The following is a 20,286-nucleotide window of genomic DNA, read 5'->3' as shown; positions in this document are numbered from 1 at the left end:
GGTGGAGGGGGCGCGATTCTCCACGGCAGACACATCCCCCGCGGGCACGGCGCGGCTGAGGAAGGGGCGGGAGCCCCCACCTGCCGCGGGCGGAGCCTCACGCACACCCACACACCGCGGCCTGCGGACCACACCGCGAGGTGCTGACCCAGGGCTGAGATCCGGTGCCAGTTTCCCCCGCGGATCCCTCCCTGGTTGCCGTGACAGTCGTGCAGCACCGAGAATGCAAGGTTTCAGACTTGTTGAAATTCGCCACTCCCTGCGTTTGCCTGGACCCCAGTGCTCCTCCTTCGGGCCCGACGGTGCTCAGTCTGGGGCTCCTCCCAGGACTGTCAGCAGCCCTGGGGCCTGGAACCCGTAACGCTGGACTCTCAGTGACCTCCGGACGTGTCTTCCTCCTGGCGGAGCACCATCGAACCATACGTAGACACCAGTCCGAGGACTCCAGGCTGCTGTCTGGGTGCTCCCTGCCTGCCCTACGCACGTGCATCGGCACCTTTACGGCTCCCTCACCTGCGGCCCTGCACACACACACGTATGCACGTTCACGCACGGCCCGCACACGCACACTCACGCACGGCCCTGCACATGCATGCTCATGCACGGCCCTGCACACACGCACAGCCACACTCACGTACAGCCCCGCACCCCCCCGCACACACACTAGTTGTCCCGCAGTGTGCTGAGGAAGCAGGCGAGACGGAAGACTAGCCTCTGGGGCCAGGTTTGCGGTGGGTCCAGGCCCCGCTGTGCGCTTGGGACCCCACGGGCAGTTAAGGCTTGGCAAGCAGGGCTCTGGGGGGCGTAGAGTTGCCTGGAGAGACCCTTCCTGGGCCAGCAGCTGGAGGCCTGTCAGCTCAGCTGCCAGGTGCCGGGCCGGTCCATTAAGCCAATCAGCCAGAGAATAACAATCACCCCTTTATTCACTTCCAGCAACTGCGCAGCCAGGAGCCAGGGCGAAAGTGCCGAGTTCTCTCATTCCGCTCTCTCTTCCACGGAAAGGCACAGTTAAGGCGGGTCCGCTGCAGGGGTGGGGGGCACCGCCCTGCAGGGGGAGCCCAGAACAGAAGGGCCCTGCTGCTTTCTGGACTTGAGGCAGGGGGCGAGGTCAGGGAAGAAAAGCATGGAGTGGTGGGTCGGAGTGGAGAGATATGAAGGCCTTGGCTGAAGAGACCCGGTGAGGCGGCCTCCAGGTGGCGATGCCCGGGGCAGAATTAAGCCGGGTTTTGAGCTCGCTGGCCGGAGGCCTTACTGCAGCGCCTTCAGAGACCAGCCGGGTCCCCGCTCCAGGCCTGCTGGTGCAGCCTCCGTGCCCACGGATGGCCTGCTGACGGAGCCCACGCACGACCCTGGGCCTGGAACCCACTCAGTGAGCCTAGTCTGCCCGGAACCCCCTCTCCAGCAGGGTGAGGAGGGCAGGGTGGGGCCCTGGGAGCAGAAGCCAGCCTCCTCCCAAGCCGCTAGGTCCCAGAGCAGACCCTTTCCTGCGGGAGCACACCTCGGGGGCTGCGCTGGGAGGACCCACATTACACCTCCCGCTCTCTGCGGCAGCTGGCACACGCACAGCCTGGACCCCTGGTGCGGGGGCAGGCCACTCACCCAGAGAGCTCGGTCACCTGGCCCACCAGGGGCTCTGGGGGGGCGCTCTGGGGGAAGCCTGCAGCACCCCATCTCCCTGGACATGGCTGTGGCCAGCTAAGAGAGCCGAGAGCGGAAAGGGTCAGCAACGGTCCTGCTCCCTGGGTTGGGAGTCCAGGGTCACCGAGCAATGAGGTCACTCTGCTTGTGCATTGGACACCAATCCGTGTCTGGGTAGAGAAGGCAGTGGACAGACTTGAACCTGGGAAGGAAACGCGGAGGTCAGGCCTCCTGGGATGTAGGTGTTGTGGGGGGAAGCGCCAGAGGCCCTCCTCACCGCCCATCTACCGTGTGGGGTCCTGCTGCAGGCTGAAGCCCCCGACGTTCACCACGTTATGTGGGTTCTCTGGACCCCCGTAGCTCAAGGTGACCTGAGCGGGGGCAGGGAGGGGAGAAGAGACAAAGTCGCTCCCAGGATCAGCTCTTCCCCCACACCCTCCTCTGGTCTCCGGAGTCAAACCAGGAGAGGCTGCTGTGCCTCTGGCTCCCCGGGGCCCTCCAGGGCAGGACTGCCCCCCATCCCAGGGCCCCCAGGGCACGACCTCCCCCCGACCTGCCAGGGTAGGTGGAGGGCCCACCCAGGCCAAGTCCGGGCCCATCCCCCACGCTCCCCACCCAGGGCAGGACCGTCCCCCTCCATCTGGGGCATCCAGGAAGGCCCCTCACAAAGGAGCCCCTGTACCCAGGCCCCGGGATCCCAGCAGGCCAAACACACGGTGTGCAGTAAGTTCGCTGCAGGGCTGGGAACGCTTCCCTGAGCCCTGGTGACGGGCCTGAGATCCCGGGCAAGGGCCAGGCACCTCGGGGGGCAGCCGGGGGCTGAGGCCCGGGAGCTGGGCTATACCTGCCGCAGCACGGCGTCGGGCGGCAGCCTCCGCAGGTCCTCCAGGTGCGAGTGGAAGAGCGCGCTCGGCAGCAGGCGCGCGCCCAGCAGCCCCTCCACGATGTAGCCCACGGTGCAGTCATCCGGCAGCCGCGCCCGCTCGGCGGTGCTGATGAAGCTGCCCAGGCTGGTGGGGGGCCCGGGCCAGCAGGTCAGGGCCTCCTCCGTCCTCAGTGCCACCATGCCCGCCTCCCAGCCCGGGCGGCCGGCCCCCCACACCCCCCACGCACCGCCCTCACCTGGCCCAGGGGCTCATCTTCAGAGCGAGGCCTCTGCTCAGGCAGAAGCCGGCTCCGCCCGTGGCGAACCAGAACTTGACGGTGGTCACCTGAGGAGGAGAGAAACGCTGGGCCGGGCGGTATCCGCAGCTGCTCTCCGCACAGAGGGTGGGGGGCCCCCCCGGACACAACGGGCCCAGCTCCTCCCACAGCACCTCCTGAAGGGCCCCCACCCCAGCATGGGCCAGACTCGCCACGCTGCCGCCCTTCCCCAGCGGGGTCCCCGCGCTCTCAAACGTGCTCCCGGCCCAGCACTCACGGTGCCCCCTCCCGGGACCCTCTCGGCGGCCTCGATGGGGTGGTCCAGGCTGGGCCGGCCCAGGTAGACGTCCTGGCTGGGCGAGAAGGTGGAGAGCAGCCGCAGCAGGCCTCTGGGGTTCACGTAGTTGTCGTCGTCCACGTGGCAGAACCACCTGGGAGCAGCGAGAGGTGCTCTGGCGTGAGGGGCTGGTGCCGCTGGGGGCCTCCCCCTGCTGGCTCCCGAGCATGGGTGGGCCCGGCCTCAGCCCTGGGCTCTCCTGGGGGGCACTGGAGCAAGGCCACCACATACTTGCGTCCGGACTCGATGAACTTGTCGTATTCCACGGCCATCTTGCAGCACAGGGCCTGACGGGTGTGCACGGCCGAGCAGTTGGTGTTGATGACGTGGCTGCCTGCCGGGCGCGGGAAACGGGGGAGGCGTGAGGGCCAGCCCACCGCATGGTGATCAGGGCAAAACGGGGCTGCCCAGTGGGCATGGCCACCTCACCCTGCTCGAAGCCCCCAGGCCGGGTCCAACCGCGCAGCCCTGGCCGGCTGCTGACCCACAGGGCCCAGACCGGTAACAACCATCTGCACCACTGTGAGCGCAAAGCCGCCCCAGGTCGAGGACTGCCAGGAAACAGTGGCCTCTGCTGGAGCATCTTTGGGACCGTTTGGGGACTATGGCTCTGGCCCGAGGCCCTGGGAGGCCTGCCAGGGCTGCGGGAGGCAGAGCCCGGCCCGTGTGTGTAGGGGACCTGGATGCAGGTCCTGCTCTCCACCAGCTGTGTGACCCTGGGCAAGCGACGCCCCCCACCCCGCCCCAGACCTCTGTACACAGCAGGGAGACGGGTGTCACCGCACCAAAGGATCCATGAGGGGACCTGGTGCGCACAGGCTGGGGAGTGCGCTCACCTGCCCGGAGTTGCAGTTCAGGGTCATCCCCGTCCGTGAAGATGAAGGTCTGGGGAGAGACAACCTGTGAGGCCCCAGGGGGACCCGAATGGAGCTGCAGAGATGCCCCTGGGTGAGCCTGGGCTTCGGAGATGGAGCTTCAGGATAAGAGGGTGCCCAGGACGGGCCTGGACGCTGGGGTTGGGACGGGGCGGAGGGGTGGGGGAGTGGGGTTGTGGGTGGGGGGGAGTGGGGTGGGGGTTTTCCCCAGCGATGGCCTGCTGCTGTCCCCAGTGTCTCCTGCTGCGGTTGGGGCCTGGCCTGCTCTCACAGGACGTCTGTGGGGTCTTGGTCCAGTGTCAGCCGAGAGAACCCACCCCAGTGGGAGGGCGGCCGCGCTTGGGTCCCCACAGACTCAGAGTGAGGGTCTGGCCATCACTCTGGGGACACAGCAGTGGGCAGGGGGTCCCGGGGATGGGGTCTCCGGGGCAGCCCTTGCGGGGACAGGGGTGTAGGGGGCGCGGACGGTTGCCGTCCGGGGTCGGGATCCGAGCTGTGGGATCGGGGGATGGGGTGCCGCGATCGGGGATCCCGGGGCGAGGCCCACCTGCTGGCGGGCCCGGGAGATCCAGGTGCTCAGCAGCAGCCCCAGGCGTGGCCCGTGGTTCTTCTGGGTGGTCTTGACAGCGATGAAGACGTCGTCCGGCCGCAGGCGGGGGACGGAGGCGGGTCGGGCTGGGGACCCCCGCCGGCCGGGGCTCGGACTGGGAGCCCTGGCAGGGGCGGGGGCCGGCGCCGGTACGCGGGGCAGTGGCAGGGGCAGCAGCAGTAGCGCGGCCAGGGCCGCGGCCAGCGCGAGGCAGGCCCGGCACAGCGCCCCCCGCGCGCGGCTCATGCGGCCGCGGGACCCGCGGGCACCGCCCGGGCTCAGGCCGCGCAGCGGCCCCTTTAAGAGCCGCCCCGCCCGCCGCGACCCGGATGCGCTGCCCCGGAAGTGGACGGCGCTGCCCCGGAAGTGGACGGCGCGCCGCGGCGGGGTCGGTGAAGATGCCGCTGCCGGTTCAGGTGTTTAACCTGCAGGTAACGCGCCGCGGCCGGCGACCCCAACGCGCCCTCCCGCACCGCTGCTCCCGCCCCCCCACCCCCGTCGCCGCCGGGCCGGGGCCGGGCCCCCGCGCGGCCTCCCCTCCCCGCCGCCCCGCGGCCTCGCGCAGGGGCCCCGCCGTGGGCCCGGCAGCCCGGCCGGCGCTAACGCTCTGTCCGTCCGGCCGCGGGCGGCTGTGTCAGGGCCGGGGGTGCGGAGCCAGGACAGGATGCGGGGCAGGCCTCCTCGCCAGGGGCCGCTCTACCGCGCCCCTCCCAGCGGCAGGTCAGCCCTCGTCCTGCCGGGCTCGGCCGGGGACTCCGGCCCGAGCGCAGCCTGTCGGCCCGTACGCTGCTTCCCGAGGTACCGTCCAGGACGGGGGGCCCAGGGGCGAGCGAGCGCGGGGGGGCGCGCCCACCGGCCCCAGGACACTGTTCCGCCGCCGCCCGGGCCCGCCGCCCCCGCTGCCGGGCGCTGCTCGAGGCTCGGAGAAGCAGCGTCAGGACGGTGGCTGCGGCCGTGAAGGGACCGCAGGGGCACCCCCTCCCCCCCGCGCCGCTGCCTGCCCGCGGCCCCGGAGACCCGCGGTGGATCGGGCGCCAGGGCTCTCGCTCTGCGGCTGCGGGGCTTGCGGGGGGCGGCGCCGGACACGGGCTGGGGAACGGTCAGGGACGGCCAGCGCCTCCGGACTGGGTCCCGGACAGGATCGCGCAGACAGGATCCCCAGGACAGGAGCCTGCTGGGGACGTGGCACCGCGGGCAGAGCCCGACTCAGGGGACAGTGAGGGTTTCTTGCCCTTCCTGGTCAGTCCGGGGGACAGTGAGGGTTTCTTGCCCTTCCTGGTCAGTCCGGTTCGAGTGCCAAATGCCCGCTTGTGTTGCAGGGGGCCGTGGAGCCCATGCAGATCGATGTGGACCCCCAGGAAGACCCGCAGAATGCGTCCGATGTCAACTACGTGGTGGAGAACCCTACTCTGGTAAGGAACCCTGCCCGCGGTCCTAAGGCAGGCAGCAGAGGGCGTGGGGTGTCAGTCCTGGGGCGGGGGCGGTAGGCAGGGGGGCCCCCCACCCAAGCCATGCTTTTCTCTGACCCAGAAACCTCTAGGCTGTTCGGTTGCCCACTGGTCTTGGGGGGCGGTAGCCCAGCTGGAGACCGTGTGCCCCACTTCTCTTCATGGGGCAAGAGCCCACGCGCAGCTCTCCTCAGACCCAGGACAGGTCTTTCTTGGTGCCCAGCCTGCAGCACGGCTTCCTGACCGCTCTGCCTGGGGACTGGCAGTCACGAGTCAGGCCCATCTGGCTCTGGCCATTTGCCCCCTCAGTGCCCCAGGCAGGGCTCTACCCTGGAGGCCCCCGCCCTGGCTCACGCCAGGTGGCTTTGCCGGCACCGGAGAGCCGTCTGGCTGGCGCCCGAACACCTCGTCGTTCTTGCCATGGGTGTAGGGCTTCTCGGATACCGCAGAAGGGTCAGTGTCTGGGTCCTGCTCCTGGCTCACCCGCCAGGACTTGGGATCTGGGGTCCCACCTTGCACAGCCTCCGTCCACTCCCGCCTCCCCGACTTCAGGATCTGGAGCAGTACGCGGCCAGCTACAGCGGGCTGATGCGCATCGAGCGGCTGCAGTTCATTGCCGACCACTGTCCCCCACTGCGGGCAGAAGCCCTGAAGATGGCCCTGTCCTTTGTGCAGAGGACCTTCAATGTGGACATGTATGAAGAGATTCACCGCAAGCTCTCGGAGGCCACCAGGTGACACCCGGGGCTTGGCCAGAGGAGACAGGGCCCTTGGTGGGAGCAGACTACAGGGACTGGGCGTGGTGTGTCCCCTTGGGTCCGGCCTGGGCAGGGCCTTCCTGTGCTCCCGACTCCTGACACCGTCCCCGTGTGGGCACTTAATAGCGTCCCTGCCTCCGTGTGGGGACATGGCCTTCTTTGTTGAAGCCAGGCAGGGCGATGAATGGCAAAACAGGCCAGGTTCTCAGTCGCCCTGTCGTGGGGCTCTCTGCGCCGCCCTGGCCTTTCTCTGCGTGCGCAGGGCGCGTAGACGTCCTGGCGGGAAGCGGGTCTCCTGGAGAGGACACCTTGCTCTCCTCTGCGCGTGGCTGCACGCACGCGCCTTCTCCCGGCGGGCATGCGCTCCAGGCTGTGGGCCCGTGTTCCTGTGCTGCCTGGGCGCTCCCTCGGCAGGGGCTGGGCAGGGGCCCCCGGGGACACCCCTCTGCCTGCGCCTCGGGCCCTGACGCCTGAGCACTCCCTCAGGGAGCTGCAGAACGCGCCGGACACCATCCCTGAGAGTGGCGTGGAGCCGCCACCCCTTGACACGGCCTGGGTGGAGGCCACTCGGAAGAAGGCTCTGCTGAAGCTGGAGAAGCTGGACACGGACCTCAAGAACTACAAGGGCAACTCCATCAAGGAGAGCATCAGGTGCTGCTCTCGGGAGGCCGGAAGGCTGGCGGCCGGCAAGGCCCCTGTGGCCCTGGGCCAGGTCCGCTCACATCTGGCCCTACAGGCGCGGCCACGACGACCTGGGTGACCACTATCTGGACTGTGGGGACCTGAGCAACGCCCTCAAGTGTTACTCCCGGGCCCGGGATTACTGCACCAGCGCCAAGCACGTCATCAACATGTGCCTCAACGTCATCAAGGTGGGCCCTGCCTGGGGGGTGGGCGGCCGGAAGGGCTGCGGGGCAGTGCCGCCCCTGAGCCAGGAGGGGGCGCCCCAGCTAAGCCCACCCCACCTGCCCGCCAGGTCAGCGTCTATCTGCAGAACTGGTCTCACGTGCTGAGCTACGTGAGCAAGGCCGAGTCCACCCCGGAGATTGCCGAGGTAACGGCGGCGTCCCCACTCTGTCCTCGGACCCGGTCCCCCGACCGCTGCGCCCCGGTGGGCAGGGCCCTCCCCAGACTGCTCTTGCCCCTCAAGCTGGGGCAGGGCCCAGGGAAGGACCAGGGTGTGGAGGCTGGTGGCTGACGTGTCCCACTTTCCCCTGCAGCAGCGTGGGGAGCGGGACAGCCAGACCCAGGCGATCCTCACCAAGCTCAAGTGTGCTGCCGGTGAGGGCTTTGGGCCGGGAAAACGCCACCGAGGAGACCAGCGCTGGGGTGGCGTGTGCGGGCCCGATGTCAGTTCTCACTGCCAGGGCGGGGGGCCTCATCGCAGCAGAGGAAACGTCCGAGCCGCCCCAGGGGTGTCCGCCAGGCCACAGTCCTGGGCGGGGAGGCCAGTGCGCGGCCAGTGGTTAGGGACGGAGGTGTGGCTAGCGGGTGGGCCTGGGGCTCCTTCGTAGGAGTCCTCACCTCTGCTGCTCACGGCTTCTCCGGGCCAGGCTCACGGGTGTGGCCAAGTTTGACCAGAGTCCCCGTCCTTGACCCTGGGAAGCGCGGCTGGGGTGGGGGAGGCAAGGGCGCCGGGCTTCATTCTGCCCTCCCCCCGCCCCCCTGCCCCGCAGGCCTGGCCGAGCTGGCCGCGCGCAAGTACAAGCAGGCCGCCAAGTGCTTCCTGCTGGCCTCGTTCGATCACTGCGATTTCCCTGAGGTGAGGGACCGGAGGCCAAGTGGGGCCGCGCTCTTGCTGGGACTCCGGAAGCAGGGGGAGGACTCATGGGTTACGCTCTTTATTGTGGGGACGCCCCGTTCAGGTGGGTGGTGGGTGGTGCGTGGGGCAGCGGTGACCCAGCCTCGTGTCTCTTGTCTCCTTGGACTCTGTCTTGACGGTCAGTGACCCCGGGTGTCTGTCCCAACTCTTCTTGCCCTTAGCTGCTTTCTCCCAGCAACGTGGCCGTCTACGGTGGCCTGTGTGCCTTGGCCACGTTTGACCGGCAGGAACTGCAGCGCAACGTCATCTCCAGCAGGTGGGTAGGGGGTGGGGTGCCGGCCCTGCGCCCCCCGGGCCTGCTCCCTTCCGGAAGTGTGAGGACTCGTGCCGGGCAGGCCTTTGGGGGGGCTCGGGCCCTCGGCCGTTGGCGCAGGTGCCCGTCAGGGCAGGTGCGGGCCGGCTCTGAGGGCCATGCGTCTGCAGCTCCTTCAAGCTGTTCCTGGAGCTGGAGCCACAGGTTCGCGACATCATCTTCAAATTCTACGAGTCCAAGTACGCCTCGTGCCTGAAGATGCTGGATGAGATGAAGGTGAGGGACCGGCCAGCTGGGGGGCGGGGGGCTGGGGGGCTGGGGCCGGGGAGCAGCGGTGCCTGAGCGGGTCCCCTCACCAGGACAACCTGCTCTTGGACATGTACCTGGCCCCCCACGTCAGGACGCTGTACACCCAGATCCGCAACCGCGCCCTCATCCAGGTAGACGCGGGGGTGCGGAAGCTGAGGCGGGGTGCTGCGGGCGGGCTCGGGAGTCCCCAGTGGCTGACTCGGCCTCGGCCCCGCAGTACTTCAGCCCCTACGTGTCGGCGGACATGCACAAGATGGCCACGGCCTTCAACACCACTGTGGCGGCGCTGGAGGACGAGCTGACGCAGCTCATCCTCGAGGGGCTCATCAACGCCCGCATCGACTCCCACAGCAAGGTGGCCGGCCCGGGGCCAAGGCCGTGGGTGCAGGGAGGGCCCCTGGGCTGTGGGGAGCACTGCTGAACCCCACCCCTCTGCCGCAGATTCTGTACGCCCGGGACGTGGACCAGCGCAGCACGACCTTCGAGAAGTCCCTGCTGATGGGGAAGGAGTTCCAGAGACGCGCCAAAGCCATGATCCTGCGGGCGGCCGTGCTGCGCAATCAGATTCACGTCAAGGTGAGGGCAGGGGCAGCCCCCGTGCGGACGCGCAGCAGGGTGGGCACACACACGTCCCCTGGGCTGAGCAGCCCCGTCTCCACCCCAGTCCCCTCCCCGAGAAGGGAGCCAGGGGGAGCTGACGCCGGCCAACAGCCAGTCCCGAATGAGCACCAACATGTGAGGGCGCCCACTGGCCTCCAGGATCGGCTCGTGCCCTGCCTGCCCCCATCCACGGCCTCGACACACAGGCTCCCACGGCTCACCCGCTACTTGTGGAGGGGCCTGTGTACCCCTGTGGCCCCTGCTATGCAGGGCCCCCCGCAGGGGCATCCAGGCCCGGCTTCTCGTGTTCCCTCGCCCCCTGCTGTGCCCTGGCTGTGCCCTGGCGAGGCGGGCTGCTGCTGCTCAAGGCCGTTCCCGGAAGGAGAGACCGGTAGGGCTCACCCGTGTGACTTCCCCGTGTCACCCCCACCCCCAGCAGCACCCCCTTGTTGTGTCACCGAGGGTGCAGGCAAGTTCAACGTCAGTCCATTAAAGGGCAGCCTGAGAACATTCCCTGGTGCCATTCCTTTCCGCTAAAAGGGCTTCCGAGGCCCATATCCATGAGGTCAGGCTTTGGGGTCAGGGCTCCCCACCCCATTACACAGGCCGAGCGGCGGGGAGGGGCCTGAGACCAGCCCACGCCCCCTCCTTTAGGGGTTTCCCAAGGCAGCGGCTCCACCCTCCCAGCCTCGCGTCCAGGTCTCGCAGGCCTGGGGTCTGCTCACGCCGTCTGGTTCTCTGCATCGTTTCAGAGATGCACGTTTATTGTTCACTTCTGAACACACACGTTGCAGGGAGGGGGCAGGTCCAGCCTGGGCGCCTGCTCCCTGGTGCAGCATTTCTGGGCTCCTGGCGTCGGCCGAGGGGAGACCAGCTCTTCCTTCCGCGCAGAGTAGCGGGAGGCTCCCTGAGTAAAGGCATTTCCTTAAGCGGGATGCGTAGAGGTCACAGCGGCAGTCCCTGGGCCTGGGGAGGCGCTGTGTCCGGCTCTGGCTGCTCCTCAGGCCAGGGCGCTGCCCACCACCTCAGGAAGGCCGCCTGGCTCCCCGGGTCCTGCTGGCTGGGGCTCCTGCAGCCTGGACGGGGCCCCCTTCCAGGCCAGAGACTTCTCCAGTTTGGTTTTAAAAAGCAATCCGTGACCTGGCGGCAGAGGAGGAGGGTGGTGGGGCTCAGGAGGCTGAGGGTCCCACTGCCCGCTGGGGGCTGGGACTGCGGGGGGGCGCGGGTGCGGGCGGCAGAGGCGCCCTTACCTGGGCAGTCCGCAGCCTCTCTGAACGCTCGCTTCTTGCAGCAGCCCCGGCACAGGTTGAACACACACCTGTTGCCCTGGACGTGGGGAAGCCGGTGAGCCTGCAGCTGTGGCCCCTCCACCTGAGCCAGCCCCCCAAAGCCCAGGGTCGGCCAGGAGCACCGGTGGGCTGCAGCCCGGCCCAGGGCCTGCCTTCCACACCGCAAGCGGCTGTCGTGAGGCAGGCAAACAGCCATCCTCCCTGGGGCTGCCCCCCACGTCCGCACGACAGGTCCTGGGCAGTGTCAGCAGGGACCGCCCCGCCCGCCGCCCCCTAATGCTGAGCTCCGGCCTGGGCAGCCCGGCCAGACTCACCTTAGGGTTTCCACACTGATCACACTTAGCGTATTTTGCTGAGAAAAGAACAGAAGCAGGTGTTGGTGAAGCCGGGAGCCGGCCCGAGGACGCAGCACACGTGTCCCCACCGTGTACTAGGTGCCTGCCACTAGAACCTTCTCCAGAGGGTGGCCCCAAAGCCCATCCCCACCTCCAAGCAGCAGCCAGGGGAGCAGGGGGCAGGCCAGGCCGCGGTCACTCACCGTGGCAGCCTGACTCCCAGCAGGCCCTTACCACTGCGCTCCCCCCGCTCAGGGGAGCAGCCCCTGGGGCCCCACACGGAGAACAGCTTACGCTTCAGCGAGGGGTCGAAGGTCTTGTGGGGGTTCCTCAGCTGCTTCTTCTGCTTGTTCTTGGACAGGACGTCGGTGCCGCCCTCCTCCTCCTCCAGGGCCCGCTTGCCACGCGCACCCCCATTCTCCTCGCTCCCTTCCCTGGGCCTGGGAGGGCAGGGCAGCGGGCAGAGCCGGCCCCGTGGAGGGGTGACTCACCAGCCGGGGCCCAGGACGTGTACAGCGCCCCACAGCTCGGCTCCTGGGCTCCCGGGGCCGTGGCTGGGTCTGAGTGGCCCCAGATGACAGCCCAGCCACGGCCGCAGGGACCCAGGGGAAGCTCAGGGGTGCCTGCCACTTGCCCCCAGGACAAATCCACTGGGACCGCTTAAGAGAATCACCTTAGGGGACAGCTAGCATCCCAAGAGCGAGCCGAGCCGCCAGCACCCTCCACCAGGGCTGCAGAAGGCCCGCCAGGCCCTGGTGCAGGGAGGGGGGTGCCCTCTCCTCCGTGTGTACCCCGGCCCGTGGGCTGGTGGGAAGCTCACCCTGGCCGCAGGTAGGGCTGGCAGATCCAGTGGAAGAAAGGCAAGCCGCCAGAGGGCTTCTCTCCCTCTTTCTGCCTGGATATATCCTCCTGCAGAAGCCCAGAGCAACCCAGGTCACGGAGCCTGGCCGCCCCGCCGCCCACCCGGCCACCCCGCCCCCAGCCGGCCCCACCACCTGCCTGACACCGCAGCTTCAGCTCCCGGCTCACGGCCGCGGCAGCCTCCAGGGTCTTCACCTTGGCGAGCTCCTCCCGGAGCTGCTGATGCACCTGCAGCCTGAGACAAAGGCTCTGTCCCTGAGCCGCCCCCAGGTCGAGCCCCTGCCCGGCACACAGACCCGACTTGGGAGCGAGCTCTCCCGACACGCTTCCAGAGAGCTGAGCAACTCACGTGTGGTGCCACAGCTTGAAGAGGTGTGCGCGGACGCAGGACAGGGGGCAGGGGTGCTGCCGCACGATGTCCAGGTACTCCTCGGCCAGCTCCCACACGGCAGGGCTGCGGCCCTCAAACAGGGCGGGGTTGTGCAGGTTGCCCTCTGGGGAGAATCGGGGAAGGAGGGCTCAAGGCGGCAGGCGCTCACGTCCCCGGAGGGGCGGCCCCCACCATTCAGGCCACGGGCAGCCGAGGCCTGGGAGTGAGGCCAGCACAGGCCCCGGGCAACCCGAATGGGGCCCAGCCCCTCCATGGCCCATCAGCCACGGCCCTGCCTCACCTGCACTCATGACCCCCTGGACTCCTGTGTCCCGGATGCAGCGCTCCACGTCCCGTAGACACTGGATGTTCCCGTTGGCAAATACAGGGATGGCCACTGCCTTCCTGTCGGGAGCAGGGGCAGACGCTCAGCGGAGAACCGTGTCTCCTTGTGCCCCATAGCAGGCACAGAGCTCCAGCCCCCACACTCCCTCCGACCCCACCGCACGGCTCCCTGCCAGCTCGGGCAGCGCGGCCCCCTCCTCGCACACTCACCGCACGGCCTTGATGTGCTCCCAGGAGGCAGTGCCCGACAAGGGCCCCTTCTGCTCCTTGGTGCGCCCATGCACGGTCAGCAGCTAGAACACAGGCCTGGCTCTACTGTGCTGTGACCGCAGACCCCAAACCAACCCTTGGGCCTCACATGCCCAGTACCCTGGGCTGCAATTGGGGGCTGCTGCCTGTGGCTCATGTCCCACGGATCCAGCCGGCGTGCAGAAGCGAGGCGGCACCTTGTTCGAGGGCCGCTCCTCATGAAGTGGCAGCACGCCAGGTCCAAAGGTGTTGGGGGGGCACCAACCTGACTTTAAGGCTGGGGTCAGGTAAGGGAGGGCAGCTGAGGCCTGGCCCCTCCCAGGACCGGCCTCCTCCTCGGGAACACGCAGCTCCCCCACCCTCACCAGGCCTTGCCTCGGGGTCACCACGATTCTGGCCCTCCCTGGCGAGTCGGTGCCTCAAGGGAGCTCCTGGGGGCAAGGACCCCTCCCTGCCTGGTTCAGGGTGCAGGGGACACGAGGCAGGGGAGTAGGGCGTGGACCTGCGAGCCCTCAGCCCCTCACCTGGCAGCCAGCCTTCTCCAGCATCTGGGCATACTTCACGGTCTTGTCGATCTCCGGGAAGACTCGGATTTTGCACGTGACGGGCACAGCGAGTTTCTCGTGGGCCAGGAGAACTGGGGAAAAGGAGAGCCGGCTTCTGACGTGCGTGCTGTTCGCCTCGGGCCGGCCGCGGGGCGGTCTGCCAAGACACTGCAGGGCTGGGCCGGGACCCCTGCCCCCAGCTCCCGCTGTCCGGTTTGCGGTCGGGCTTGAAGGGGAGTGGCTGGTGCGGGGCAGTGGTTTCCCAGCCCCTCCTGCAGCCGCAAGTGTGCAGTGGCCAGGACCCACCGGCCACGACCTTGGGGCTCCTTTACCAACCACGACCCAGCCTGATCCCCGCCCCCGGCCCCAGCGCGCAGCCAACTCACTCATTCTCCGGAGCAGGTCCCACTCCTCCTGCAGGAAGGCACCGTAGTGACCTGCAAAAGAGCAGACGGTCCTGCCACATCACGCCTGGGGGCTGTGTGCCGGCTGCTGGAGCTCAAGGGCTTGGAGTGGGACGCCCACCACGTCTGGCCAACCAGCAACCCCTCAGACTCAGCGAAGAACAGTGTCTGTGCCCCAGGCCGGGGAGCGGTCCCAACGCCTGAACTACGCTGGGCATACAGCGGCAGGGCCGGGGGACGTTCATCCTCCCCAGGCACTAAAGGGGGCGACGAGCCTCAGGCCGGCAGAACCCTGTCACTCGAGGGAGGAACAAAGACAGGACAGGGACGCCACCAGGAGCGGAGAGAAGGCCCTCCCCTGGTCGTGTCCACACCCTGGTCTGTAGGGGGCCCGCTGTGGTTTAGAGCCTTGCCCTCTCCCCACAAGGCAGTGCTCCGCACAGCGACCTGCGGCTGAACCCACCTCTTTTGGCTATCATCTGCGGGCAGCCCAAATTCAGGTCGATGGCGTCACAGTAATCCTGAGCCAGGAGAGCCGCCTGGACAAACACCTCCGGGTCATTGGCACAGAACTGGGAGACACAGGTGGTGACGTGAGCCCGACACAAACCCTGGGACTGCAGCTCCCCGGCCCCACAGGACATTCAGGATCCCCGGGGCCGCCTGTAGGATGGCATCCTGTGCTAACGTTCACGTGACGACACGGGCCCACACCACGAGGAGGGGACGTCACAGACGCACGTCCGTTCCAACTGACACAATGCTGGCCTCCCGGACTTCAGGAGAGCAGAGCGTTCCTCCCCAGCGTCCGGTAACGAGCACACACGTGGCACACGGGCAGGTGAGGGGGAGGGGCTGCCAGTCTCGCACTGCACTCACGGCGTCCCCTCACCCAGACTGAGCCGGAGCCCCGGGAAGGGGTTCATCTCTGCAAGCCCAGCCCCAGGAGCCCCGGGAAGCCCGGAGCTTCGCCAGAGCATGCCCGCCCCCTCCCCCGCCCCCCGAAGTTGGTTCTGGAAAGATGCGGCACCTGGCACTCCCGGCCAGGCCCCTGCCCACCTGCACAATGAGAGGCCGGTCCTCGGGGCACACCTCGCAGTACAGGTTCTCCTTCCGATAGTTGGCGTCGCGGACGAAGACCTGGGCGTGCAGCATGGGGGTGTAGCAGAGCTGGGCCCCGTGCCGGCGGCTCAGCAGCCTCCAGGCCAGCTCACTCTGGTCCACCATGGGCGCCACCACGTGGCGGGCGCCCCCCAGGGTGCGGCTCCAGAACTCGAAGCCCTGCAGCTTTGGCATCGCCTCCACACTGAAAAGGGGGAGACCAAGGGTCGGCCAGGGGCGGAGCGGCAGGGCAGCCTGAAGGCATCGGATGGAGCCCGGAGGACGCACAACCCTCCTCGAGGCCGCTCCAGGGCAGCCTGACGGTCGCAGGCACAGACATCAGGGTCCCCCCTGCTGCAGACCCAAGGCCGTGGCCTCGGGGCACCGCGTCCCCACCCGCTCGCCAGTGCGCCAAAGAGCCAGGGAACGCGCTGTCCTCGGCCCCCTCCCCCGGACCCCTCGGTCAGGGAGGCGGCCCTGCCCACCTGCTCCGCACAGCGAACGCCGGGGCGCGCTCGCCGGCCCGTCGCACCGGTGCCGGCCGGACGCCCGCGCGGCAGCCGCCCTTGCCCACAGGCCGCCGGAGCAGCCGCGGCCCCCGGCCTCCCCCAGCGGATCCCCGGCGGCGGCGACCCCGCGCACCGAGCTCCGCGTCCCGAAGCAGTCACCGGCCTGGCACCGACCGAGCGCGCCCCTGGGGGGGGCGGCACTGCCCGGCCGGGGTCGCACGGGGAGGTCGCACGGGCGCGCGGGGCGCCGAGGCGCTGTCACCGTCGCTGCCGCCTCGCGCGGGCGCCCGGCCGGACCCGCGGGACACGCACCTGCCCGGGCCCCTCCCGGACCGCCCGCGGGCCTCTGGGAGCCAGGCCGCGGCGGGGGCTCCCTCGCTGCCCGCAGGCCGCCACGCCGGGGCCGCCGCCCGGCCCAGGGCTCCGCGCCGGGGCCGCCGGAAGGTGCCTCCTCCAGGGCGGTCCGGGCGGCCCGCGGTGCGGCGGGAAACGCGTCCCCGGGAAACCGCGCCCGGTCGCGGAGGAGCCCCGCCCCGCGAGGTCGGAGGTCAGAGGCCGGAGGTCAGAGGCCGGAGGTCGGCCGGGCCCCGCCGCAGCGCGGTTGGGCGGGGAGGGGAGACCCGAGGCCCGGCTCGCCCGGCGCCCGCTTTCCACTCCGGGCTCCCGCTTCTGCCTCCCGAAAGGGCCGCAAGTCCCCCGCCTCGGCCGGGTGCTCAAAGGCCTCCGGGGGCCCCCCCAGGCCGGAAGTGCTGCCGTCCGCGGGGTCCCACCCCTGCACTTCCGGGGCCCGGCCGGGGTGCGCGCGCGGCGAACCCGCCTGAAACGCAGCGCGCACGCGCAGGGCGCTCCCCGCCGCGGGGGCTGGCGCAGGCGCAGGCGCAGGCGCAGCCGGGAGTCGGGGGTGGTCGCGGCGGGAGCTGCGGGGGGCCCGCTGCGGTGCTACGTAAAGCAACACCAGCACCAAGAGCGACACTAAGTTGGGTGGGGGCAGGGGGTTCAGAACCCAGAGTTTCTACAGCCTGTCATCTAAAAATGCCCCATCGTCGATTGGAAACATTCTTTAAAGATTATTTAGTTAGGGGGCACCTGGGTGGCTCAGTGGGTGAAGTGTCTGCCTTCGGCTCAGGTCATGATCTCGGGATCCTGGGATCAAGTCCTGTGTAGGGCTCCCTGGTCTACTCCCTCTACCCTTCCCCCCTGCTTGTGTGCTCTCTCAAATAAATACATAAATAAAATCTTTAAAAAAATTGTTTACAAAAATCATGCAGCTAGCAGCAACCACATTGGTAAGAGTCTGGGGCCTTTCCCTCCGATCGGGGGCAAGGTAAGGAGGCTACTGCCTCTCTTTACTCGAAATAGTCCTGGGGTTCTCCCAGCACCAAAGGCAAGAAAGAGGCATAAAAGGTGTCCAGACAGGAACAGAAGAAAGAAAATGCCTCCTTTTGCTGTCACTGTCTAGGTAGAAACTCCCGGAAAACAAAAGCGACCTACAACATCCCCAGCCCCGCTCCCCACCTCTCTGCCTCCTTGTGATTTCTCTCTCTCCGTCAAATGAAGAAATGGAACTTAAAAAAACAAGATACAAATATTTATGACCCGCTCGTGTTGCCTCCTGCCCCCCAGCCCCCGTCCCTAGAAAGCTCTGATCTGTTTACTGTCCCTAGAGATTGCCTCGCCATTCCAGCATTTTGCAAAAATGGACTCATGCTGCGTGGACTCTCCTGGTCTGGGGTCTGCACTCAGCGGCAGCGTCTTGAGCCCGTCCACGCCACGCCGTCCTGGGCATCCGCGGGCCTCACTCGCTGCTGGGCAGTGTTTCGGTCCAGACAAGCCACCATCCACCCGACCCGTCACCTGTGACGGAGGACTCCGTGTGTGCGGCTTTAGGCTTTGGGCTTGTGGACAAGTCTTTGTGTGGACCCAGACTCTGCTTCTCTTGGATAGATGCTTGGAGTGGCATGGTCACCTCAAATGGTAGCTGAACGTGTCACTTTTTCAGAAACTGCCAAATTGTTTTCCAGTGCCGGCACCATTTCACGTTTCCGCTAGTGACACGGGGATGTCCTAGCTGGTCCATACCCTCCAATACTTAATATTCTTTTATTTTTTAAGATTTTATTTATTTTTTAAAAGACTTTATTTACTTATTTGACAGACAGAGATCACAAGTAGGCAGAGAGGCAGGCAGAGAGAGGAGGAAGCAGGCTCCCCGCTGAGCAGGGAGCCCGATGTGGGGCTCGATCCCAGGACCCCGAGATCACGACCTGAGCCGAAGGCAGAGGCTTTAACCCACTGAGCTACCAAGGCGCCCCGAGCATTGGACTCTTGATCTTGGCTCAGGTCTTGATCTCAGGGTCATGAGTTCAAGCCCTGTGTTGGGCTCCCTGCTGGGTGTGGCACCTACTTAAAAAAAAAGACAAAGAGCAAAAATAGTCAAACTTTGATAAATGTAACAATTTATTCTTTTATCAATCATGTTTTTGGTATCCTAGTTAAGAAACCTTTGCCTAGGGGTGCCTGGATGGCTCAGTTGTTAAGCGTCTGCCTTGAGCTCAGCAGGAAGCCTGCTTCTCCCTCTCCCACTCCCCCTGCTTGTGTTCCCTCTCTCACTGTCTCTCTCTCTCTCTGTCAAATAAATAAGTAGGTCTTTAAAAAAAGAAAAAGAAAAAAGAAACATTTGTCTAACTTGAGTTCACAAACATTTTATCCTATATTTACTTTGTAAAGTTTTATAGTTTTATTATTTATTTATTTCATTTGCTTTTTATCTTTTTAAAAGATTTTATTTATTTATTTGACAGAGAAAGATCCCAAGTAGGCAGAGAGGCAGGCGGGGGGTGGGGGGAAGCACTGAGAAGGGAGCCCCGCATTGGGCTGGATCCCAGGACCCTGAGACCATGACCTGAGCTGAAGGCAGAGGCTTAACCCACTGAGCCACCCAGGTGCTCCTCCATGGATCTACTTCTGTGTCCTGATGTCAGTAAACACAGATTATTGCACCTTTGTAATAAAGCTTGGACAGTCTTGGAATCAGGCACCGCAGCTTCTCCACCCTGACGCTCTCCATCGCATCCCAGGGGAACTGACTTTCGGGTCCGCGTGTCCATCCACACAGGCTGCCGGGATTTCGATCGAGGCTGTACGATGTGTGCGGCCCAGGGGTGCCCGGGAGGCTCCGGCGCAGCTCATGGGACTTCTGGTCTCTGGGTCTTGAGCCCAAGCCCCATGTTGGGTACAGAGATTGCTTCAAGTTAAAATCTTAAAACAAACAAACCCGTAATGCTCATTCTGGGGAGAATGGACACATCAGCCCTGAGTTTTGCGGCCCCGAGTGAGGCACATCTCCGCACCCGCTGCCTTCACCTGGCTCAGCAGGGCCGCGCCCATCTTCCGTCGTGCTGCCCCAGCTCTGCCTTCTCTGAGGGGCGACTGGCGCTGACTTGCTGACGGCAGCGTCTGCTGTTCGTGTCCCTTGTCGGTACTTGAGTGACGGGCTCAGACCCCGTCTCTGCTGGGGTCGTCCCAACTCACCGCCTCCATCTAGCAGGTTTCCGGAGGGTCTGTCAGCGTCTCCGCGCGGGGGACCATGTTGCCTGCAACCAGGGGCCGGTGTCATTCCTTCCTTCTCCGCTGGACGCCTTTGGTTAGTCTCTGCCTCGTCCCCCGTCGCAGGGGGACGCCCGCTTTGCAGCCACTAGGGGCGAGGCGGCTGCATCTTGCTGTCTACCCGGCGCGGGGGTCTCGTGTCTCTAGCGGGCGGAGAGATGCCCCCGCAGACCCAGGGTAGGCGTTGCGTCTCTGTGTTCAGCACATGCTGTTTTCTGCATCCAGTGAGATGATCCTTTTCGGCCGTTAATGTGGTGAGTTGCGGTGATTGATTTTTGAAAGTCCAACCAGCCTTGAATTCTGAGGATAAACCCCAATTGGTCATGATGTATTCCCCCTTAATGCGTGACTCCGCATGCTAAAATGCCGATGTTTTGCTTGCATGACCGTGACAGATACGGGTAGCTTTCCTGTAACGTCGGGCTTTGGTACCAAGGGGATGCTGGCCTCGTAGCAAATCTGTACATTACCCTCTTGCTGTAGAGTGGATTGTGTCCCCCACATTCATGGGGGAGCCCTAATCCCCAAAGGGACAGTATTTGCAGACAGGGCCCTCAAGGAGGTGCTAAAGGCGAAATGAGGCCCTAAGAGTGGCCCCTCAGCAGACAGGGCTGTGCCCTTACAGGAAGAGGGAGCCACACCGGACTTGTGCGCTCGCTCTGTGCTGCCGGAGGTCAGCAAGAAGGCAGCTGAGAGCCAGGAGGACAGCGCTCCCCAGGAACTGCGCCGGCAGGAGCCTCGACCGTGGGCTTCCCGGCTGTGATGAATTCCAGTCCATTGTGTCGTGGTACGGCAGCACGAGCCGACGACACATCCCCGAACTATTCATGCAAACGGAATCCTCGCACGCGCGGAGATTGGTCTCCCTTCCGGGACTCAGGGAGCGTCTGGAGGGACGCT

The 20,286-nt window shown here is 66.4% G+C and overlaps 3 protein-coding genes across 8 annotated transcripts; 1 reads left to right on the top strand and 2 right to left on the bottom strand.

The window, feature by feature from the left end:
* Positions 1–905: 905 nt before the first annotated feature.
* Positions 906–4,874, bottom strand: RFNG (RFNG O-fucosylpeptide 3-beta-N-acetylglucosaminyltransferase). Of its 3 annotated transcripts, none has more exons than XM_059147901.1 (8): positions 4,541–4,874; positions 3,955–4,048; positions 3,350–3,452; positions 3,059–3,212; positions 2,761–2,849; positions 2,483–2,648; positions 1,927–2,009; positions 906–1,840 (listed from the first exon to the last, which is right to left on the bottom strand). In XM_059147901.1, exons 1-8 carry the CDS (start codon positions 4,826–4,828, stop codon positions 1,759–1,761), a joined length of 1,059 nt encoding a protein of 352 aa, XP_059003884.1. In that variant the 5' UTR covers positions 4,829–4,874; the 3' UTR covers positions 906–1,758. The 3 variants fall into 3 exon arrangements, with proteins under 3 accessions (XP_059003884.1, XP_059003885.1, XP_059003886.1); XM_059147902.1 differs by having other exon boundaries at positions 3,955–4,018; positions 4,541–4,873; XM_059147903.1 differs by having other exon boundaries at positions 3,955–4,003; positions 4,541–4,871.
* A 53-nt stretch (positions 4,875–4,927) lies between these two features.
* Positions 4,928–10,282, top strand: GPS1 (G protein pathway suppressor 1). 2 transcript variants are annotated; one of them, XM_059147896.1, is made up of 14 exons: positions 4,928–5,013; positions 5,902–5,994; positions 6,583–6,764; positions 7,275–7,439; positions 7,525–7,660; positions 7,765–7,842; positions 8,012–8,069; positions 8,465–8,550; positions 8,772–8,866; positions 9,034–9,139; positions 9,223–9,303; positions 9,390–9,527; positions 9,614–9,748; positions 9,837–10,282. In XM_059147896.1, the coding sequence occupies exons 1-14, from the start codon at positions 4,981–4,983 to the stop codon at positions 9,909–9,911; spliced, it is 1,461 nt and encodes a 486-aa protein (XP_059003879.1). In that variant the 5' UTR covers positions 4,928–4,980; the 3' UTR covers positions 9,912–10,282. The 2 variants fall into 2 exon arrangements, with proteins under 2 accessions (XP_059003879.1, XP_059003878.1); XM_059147895.1 differs by having other exon boundaries at positions 8,009–8,069.
* A 221-nt stretch (positions 10,283–10,503) lies between these two features.
* DUS1L (dihydrouridine synthase 1 like) lies at positions 10,504–16,533 on the bottom strand. Of its 3 annotated transcripts, none has more exons than XM_059147897.1 (14): positions 16,093–16,533; positions 15,230–15,476; positions 14,634–14,742; positions 14,153–14,203; positions 13,746–13,858; positions 13,183–13,265; positions 12,929–13,032; positions 12,607–12,751; positions 12,396–12,492; positions 12,217–12,305; positions 11,691–11,836; positions 11,376–11,413; positions 11,023–11,098; positions 10,504–10,912 (listed from the first exon to the last, which is right to left on the bottom strand). In XM_059147897.1, the coding sequence occupies exons 2-14, from the start codon at positions 15,464–15,466 to the stop codon at positions 10,773–10,775; spliced, it is 1,428 nt and encodes a 475-aa protein (XP_059003880.1). In that variant the 5' UTR covers positions 15,467–15,476; positions 16,093–16,533; the 3' UTR covers positions 10,504–10,772. The 3 variants fall into 3 exon arrangements, with proteins under 3 accessions (XP_059003880.1, XP_059003883.1, XP_059003882.1); XM_059147900.1 differs by lacking the exon at positions 16,093–16,533 and adding an exon at positions 15,914–16,024; XM_059147899.1 differs by lacking the exon at positions 16,093–16,533 and adding an exon at positions 15,757–15,881.
* Between the last annotated feature and the right edge of the window lie 3,753 nt (positions 16,534–20,286).

The sequence above is a fragment of the Mustela lutreola genome, chromosome 15 (assembly GCF_030435805.1).
Source record: "Mustela lutreola isolate mMusLut2 chromosome 15, mMusLut2.pri, whole genome shotgun sequence".
Classification (NCBI taxonomy): domain Eukaryota; kingdom Metazoa; phylum Chordata; class Mammalia; order Carnivora; family Mustelidae; genus Mustela; species Mustela lutreola.
This window is presented reverse-complemented; position numbering and strand designations above follow the sequence as displayed.